Raw genomic sequence first — 6,500 nt, forward strand, 5'->3', positions numbered from 1 at the left:
AATTTCACCAGGAGGACCCTTAGACAATAAATTAGCAAGCTAAATTTTCTGTTGAATTTTAACTTACTACGGGACCTCTTGGACCGGGTGATCCTCTTGAACCAGGGTCGCCCTAAGTATTTCATTCTAGTCCTTGTTCATTGCAAAAGCTGAAAGCAAATCTTACCTTAATTCCGTTTTCCCCGGATAATCCAATGTCACCTTTCTCGCCAGAATAGCCCTACAGTTTAACAAAAGCATTTTTTAAAATGGTTTACAAGCATGTACCAACACACCTGTACATACCAATTTTTACAAACATCGTGGTAATAATTATAAGACAGACACAAAGAGACAAACATGCAAAAGGACAGAGACAGACAGAAAAAAAACACAGATAAACTCTTATAAGCCGGCAGGCCAAAAGAGAGGTGGACAGATAAACAGACAGACAGGCAGGCAGACAGACACTGTATTTTCTACTTGTACATATGCTAGGAATTTGCTGAAGCATAACCAGTCTATTTATACAACTAAAACATAGTTAGAGTAATGAAATTGGCCTTGAATGTCAACGTAAAACAATCTATCTAAATCACCATGATTAGGTGACTAAGCTGAATGTTTTGTAAAAAAGGCATTGGACAGACAGAATAGGCAGACAAAGACACAGACAGAATAGGCAGACAAACAGAAAGACAGCTAAAGAAAATGAGAAAGACATGTAAGGCCGAAAATCATTTAGCAGACAGACAGAAGTGATAGTTTCAGATGGTCTGTTCATATTTTAGATAAATGGTGCATAAATTCAATCAGACACCAGCTAGCTAATTAAATGTGATGCTTACCCAAGTGATGGCAACTAAACACAAAGCGCATAAACTTCTATTATACCAGCACATTAGCTGGTGAAAGCCAGTATAATACACATATCCTGGTATTCCATATTGTGCATATGGTACGTAGTTTCGTTGACTAAGTGGTTCGCTGGTAATTGTGTAAACCTGGAGGCGCTTAACTGCGTTATCTGGGAATATGATGACTAGCTTTCTGAAAAATGTTATGGTACAGTTAGTATCCCAAAATCTCTGCTCGATGACTCTCTTGGTATGACTCGAGTAATTGTCAAACACAGTCTCATGATCTGCCAGATTTCTGCCAAGATATGATTAAAGCATTCTTTATTAAATATGCTTAAACTGCCACATACACTAAAGGCATCTCAATGTCAGTATCTGATAGAATTTTAGGTGATTGTATAAAGTAAGATCAACAGCTTCCAGTGCCCTGCCATATTCTGAATGAGAGAAAATGATACTGTTACCATGACAATAAATTTCCAATTTGGATAATAGTAAATCTGTAATGTGCATCACATACTGTTTGTAGAACACATAAGCTTTCTTGCTTGTAGATGGAATAAGAAGATCCCCGACAAGCAAAAGCTCGAATGGTGGTGTGCTTTACATCAATGGCACAAACACAGTTTGTCAATTCTAGCGATTTCCTGACTCGATCTCGGCTGTTGCCCTTAAAGTCCTCTCTGTTAGATGGTGCTTTCTTATACTCAGACTGAAGGACTTGTAACAGCGCAGTGCATGCTGCCTTGATAATATGTCATGATTAAGTTGCATGACGCTGCATGGAATGACCAAGTGGAAAGCTGAAGAAATCCGACTTTTGGAAGTTGCTTGATCTCATGTGATGTAAACCGAAAGCCAATCTAAATGACGAATAGCAATCACTACAGTTCATTGCCATTTCGCAATACTAGAGAGAAAAAGTAGCCGACAGTTAAGTAGACAGACCAACAGACAAAGAAACAAAGGCTGAGTTAATATACTCCAAACTGTTACTAACTACAAACTCCAAATTTCTTAAAAATTCTTTAATTCCACCTTAGCATTGCATCTCTACAAATAGCTAGTGCAATTTTTTCTATACCAATTACAAAGATCAGGTAAAATTAAGAAGGAGAGAGAGACAAAGACAACCCTTTACGATAATATATCATGAATGACAGAGACAATCAGACAAAATTAATGGTGCATAAGACTTTCACATTTTATCACATGTATTAGTATTGAAGCAGATCATGTATTGACACAGAAACAAATAAACGGACAGATAGACACAGACCAACAAACAGACCCGTAAGAGACAAACAAGGAAACAAAACGACAGCTAAACAGACAGACATGTGAGTGTGCATGTGAATTTAGTATATATCTAGTGTGCAGTGTAGTTTTGTCAGTCCTCGTGTATGTAGTAGATGTAATGGACATGTACATTAGGTATTGCTATGGTGCTACAAAGGGAATATGCCGCGAAACCCCACGCAACATAGCTAGTGTTTTTCTTGGGTCCTTAGGGTTCTTGGTGAAAAAAACCACATAATTAGCACTAGAGTTGGGAAATCTGAAACCCAGTCTGTGCAGAGAACAGATGCGTACGGTAATACCTCCACGTCCGGAAAGCTGCTAGATCGAAATGATGTAGTAGGAAATAACCTCCTCTACCACTTTGTCGCAAAACCAACTTGGCAGCAGAGCATGAATCATGAACTAGCTGCAGATTACGAAACTTCACTGGAACCTTCGCAACACAAGTAGAGGCGTAACTAGGCATGAGGCAACCGAGGCAGTTGCCTCGGTAAAAAAAAAAGGGTGTGGCGTTGCAAAAATTTTGCTGCATGTAGGTTAGGAGCAGGAAGATATGACATTCTGCACTAACAAAATCTGCTATCGTGTTCTTTTCAAATTTGAAACCGCGTGCGTAAACTCTCTGATACTCAACTTTAGCGCACGTTCTTGGCACGTGAAGCACTTGCAAGACACGTGGCTCGAGAAACCTACAGCTGACTGCCAAGTAAGATGGAGCCACCATCTAAGAGAAAGAAAAAGAAGCAACTATCTCTTTTGCAATGTCTTGGGTAAGAAAGTTGTTCTGCAGAAGTATGGGGTCCCCTTTGGGGTACGTGACTTGTTCTTCTCATCAGGACATCTTCCGGTGATTTAAGCGATCTGCCTGAAACTGTACATTCTGCGTCTCCGTTTGAGACTGTAGTGAATTCTGCAGAAGGTATAGTACCAATGCTAAATGTGATCCTAGTAGACGCGAATTACTGAGCGATATCGAACAATGTGTTATCGTCATAGATGCTAAGAATATGTAATAAGGTTCATATAATATTATACGCATTCTACTGAAACAGGTGGTAATACCGTAGCGCTTGTAAACACTTTCTTTGTAGATACTGCTCATGACAAAGAAGTGTCAGTGAATGATCCGATCTACTAGGTAGGCAGAGTCGTTTCCGACGTTGACAAGATATGCCTGCTGCAAAATAAATGGTGTCCACCCACCGGTTGTAAATTTCAGAGCACGGGCGGCCGTCGTTACAATCCAGAGTGGGAGAGTCAATACAGATGGCTGAGATATTCTCCTAGTACTGACGCCTGCTTTTGTTGCTACTGTGTGCTGTTTGGTGATGAGTCACTGTCTGCTACTGCTTTCAAGACAACTGGCTTTTGTGACTGGAAGAACGCAGTTGGAGTAAAGCGTGGTGTACTGCTTTGTCATGAGAAAAGTGAAATTCACAAGAATGCTTGCATAAAAGCATTATCTTTCAAGAATGTGGTCGAAGGAAAGAAAAATGATATTTGTACCAGCAGATCTAAAGAATATGAAGAGAGAGTCAAACGTAATCGAGCAATTATTCTAGCTGTAATAGATGTCGTTATTGCTCTCGGTCAGCGAAATGTTCCCTTTCGGGGTCACAGTTGGGACAAAGTTCTGAGAAAAGAATCCAGTAACTTTGAATACTTCCTCCATTGGCAGTCTCAGTTCAATCCTACTCTGAAAAGTCATCTAGAGCACGGAAAGAAGAACGCCTGTTACAAGAGCCCGAAAATACAAAATGAGCTGATAGAGTTAGCCGGTGTTGAGGTGAGAGACAAAATACTGGAAGATGCTCATGCCGCTAAATGGTTTTCGTTGATGGCGGATGAGTGCACAGATACAGCTAACGTAGAGCAGATGTCAGTCTGTATCAGGTTTGTTGACGACTCTGTACCCGGTCAGGTTCAAGTGAGAGAAGAGTTCTTAGGATTCGTCAAATTGGATTGTTGTGCAGATGCTCTGTCTATTTTCAATGCTATTGTCAATTTTATGAAAGAGTGCAATTTGGATATTCGTTATCTTCGTGGCCAAGGCTACGACGGTGCTGCAGTTATGTCAGGAAAAGTTTCCGGTGTCTCTGCTCGAATTCTTCAGTTACAACCAAAGGCTATATACCAGCATTGTCGGTCACATAGACTGAATTTGGTTATTGCATCTTCTTGTAGGCAAGTCCCTTTAATTCAGGACTTGTTTAACTCGTTAGGAACACTGACGTGGTTTCTAGGAGGCAGTCCAAAAAGAAAAGTTATCCTTTGTAGGCATTTGATAGCAGGAGACATAGCTGAATTGATTACAGCAGAAGACAAGGAAGAAGAAGAACCAGAAGAAGAACTAGAAGAAAACTTAGAACAGGAGGAAACTTCGAAACTAAGTGATACGCTTATTCGTAAATCGTCAGCAAGGCAAGTCCCAGTACTGTGTGAGACAAGGTGGTCGGCTCGATTGGCAACACTGTCCAGTGTCTTGGCCAAATACAAAGCCATATACCTTGCACTGCAAGATATTGTTGCAGAGAGCTCTGGCACTGATTCGAGGGCGAAAGCTTCATCTTACCTCAGACTTTTACAGTCCTCTAGTTTTATTGTTTGCTTGGTCGTTAGTCAGTACATTCTGAGCTTTTGTGATCCTCTGACGAAGTCTTTGCAATCTCCACACTGTGACGTTCTGAAGGCTTATCAAACAGCCAAGCTGCTTCGCACAACGATTTCTGCGCAACGACGTGAAGACAAGTTTAAAGAATTATGGGAAAGAGTTCAAACAGTTGCAGGCGAGGTGGATGCCCAAATTGATAAACCTAGAACCGCAATAAGAAGCACCTACAGAAGCAATGCTGGCATGCAGACTGCGGAACAGGACAGCGCTGTGGCATACTTCAGAAGAAACGTGTACTACCCTTTCATTGATCACGCTGTGACAGAGCTCAACAATCGCTTCCCTGATACATCTGAATCAATGCTCATTGGGTATAGACTTCTTCCTAGCAGTGTTAGCAGTATAACAAGATCTGAGGTGAATTCAATTAAGCTCTTCTATGGTCCAGACTTACCAAATGGAGCTACATTCGAGCCTGAAGTAGAAGTTTGGAAAACCAAATGTTTTCAACTTCCTGAGAAAGACAGGAGAGTAACATTAACGGATGCCGCAAAGATGGCAGACAGTCAATATTTCCCCAATATTCATGAGATTTTCAAACTTATTCTAACATCTCCTGTTGGTTCCGTGCCGTGCGAAAGATCGTTTTCGGCTCTCCGGAGATTGAAGGAGTGGTCGAGATCAACAATGACGCAAGAAAGACTGTGTGGCTTAGCTCTTTTATATATTCATAGAGACGTGGCTGTAAGCAGAGAGAATGTCTTACAAAGATTTGATTGTACAGGACACCGCCGATTGGGGCAATTGTCGTTATAGAGGCTCCATGTTCACTTTGATTAATTAATTAAAGTATATATGTAGTAGACTACTAGTAGTTTGAGGCTAAATATATTGCCTTATTGATATAAAACTTGCCTCGGTAAAATTTTAATGCTAGTTACGCCCCTGACAAGCATAACCCAATGCAGTTGTCAGTTTTTTCCAACTTACTGAACAATGCGCAAATAAATTTCCTTTAATTCGGTGGGCTGCAGCAAAACGAGTGAAATCAAGTCTACAAACGAACACGGTGGGCGCGAGCAAGGCATTACAATTTCGAGGCACATCAATAGGGCAAATTTTAAACTTTTCAGTATTATTAAAACTCTATCTTAAAGAGTGTTGCACTTTCTCTATTTCTTTGCTTGTTTTCGGCCTTTTCGAAGACAGAATTGTTGCAATGTTTTCTTTGCCATGTCATTCACTTCCCTAGCTGCACTCCTGATGCAAGGTCACGCCTACCAACCAGACTGAGTGTTTACTTTCATACTTAGTGGATTGTAGACTAGCAATTAGCAAGTCTAGAGCCTAAACAGCCACCAGCTTGGCCTCACAAGATGTGACAGTAAGCAGCTGGATCGAGGAGGATCGAAATGAAGCAATCGTCGTCTAGCTTTGCAAAGCCCTGAACGAGAGTCTTCACTCTTGCCTATCACCATTAAGCACTGTGCAAATTGTAAGTACACGAGCACTTGCACTCAACCAGCAGTCAGTTTTGGCGGTTCGCTGTTGCGGCTTCTGCAAAGAGGATTATGCTTGCACGGAAGTTCACCTTAGCTACCCCAAATACAGCAAAGTGCAGCGACTTCGGGTACGTCCTGGTTGACGTAGTCTGTCTACGTGCCGCGATTGTCGCTCTTCTGATGTAGAATGACTCACGTTTACTGTTGATGTTGTACGTAGATGAAACCATCGAGGAAGAAGCCCAT

General features: G+C 41.2%; 1 protein-coding gene across 1 annotated transcript; it reads left to right on the plus strand.

The window, feature by feature from the left end:
- Positions 1-2,852: 2,852 nt before the first annotated feature.
- Positions 2,853-5,679, plus strand: LOC134196109 (zinc finger MYM-type protein 1-like). Its single transcript, XM_062665187.1, has 3 exons — positions 2,853-2,911; positions 2,978-3,060; positions 3,284-5,679. Exons 1-3 carry the CDS (start codon positions 2,853-2,855, stop codon positions 5,566-5,568), a joined length of 2,427 nt encoding a protein of 808 aa, XP_062521171.1. The 3' UTR covers positions 5,569-5,679.
- Positions 5,680-6,500: the final 821 nt, after the last annotated feature.

The sequence above is a fragment of the Corticium candelabrum genome, chromosome 20 (assembly GCF_963422355.1).
Source record: "Corticium candelabrum chromosome 20, ooCorCand1.1, whole genome shotgun sequence".
NCBI lineage: Eukaryota > Metazoa > Porifera > Homoscleromorpha > Homosclerophorida > Plakinidae > Corticium > Corticium candelabrum.

Excerpts from the sequence above, each read along its gene's own strand:
- LOC134196109 (XM_062665187.1), top strand. The coding sequence starts at position 2,853 with ATGGAGCCACCATCTAAGAGAAAGAAAAAGAAGCAACTATCTCTTTTG. Across the intron at positions 2,912-2,977 it reads TCTCTTTTGCAATGTCTTGG|GACATCTTCCGGTGATTTAA; the intron begins GTAAGAAAGTTG and ends TCTTCTCATCAG. Across the intron at positions 3,061-3,283 it reads TGTAGTGAATTCTGCAGAAG|GCAGAGTCGTTTCCGACGTT; the intron begins GTATAGTACCAA and ends TCTACTAGGTAG.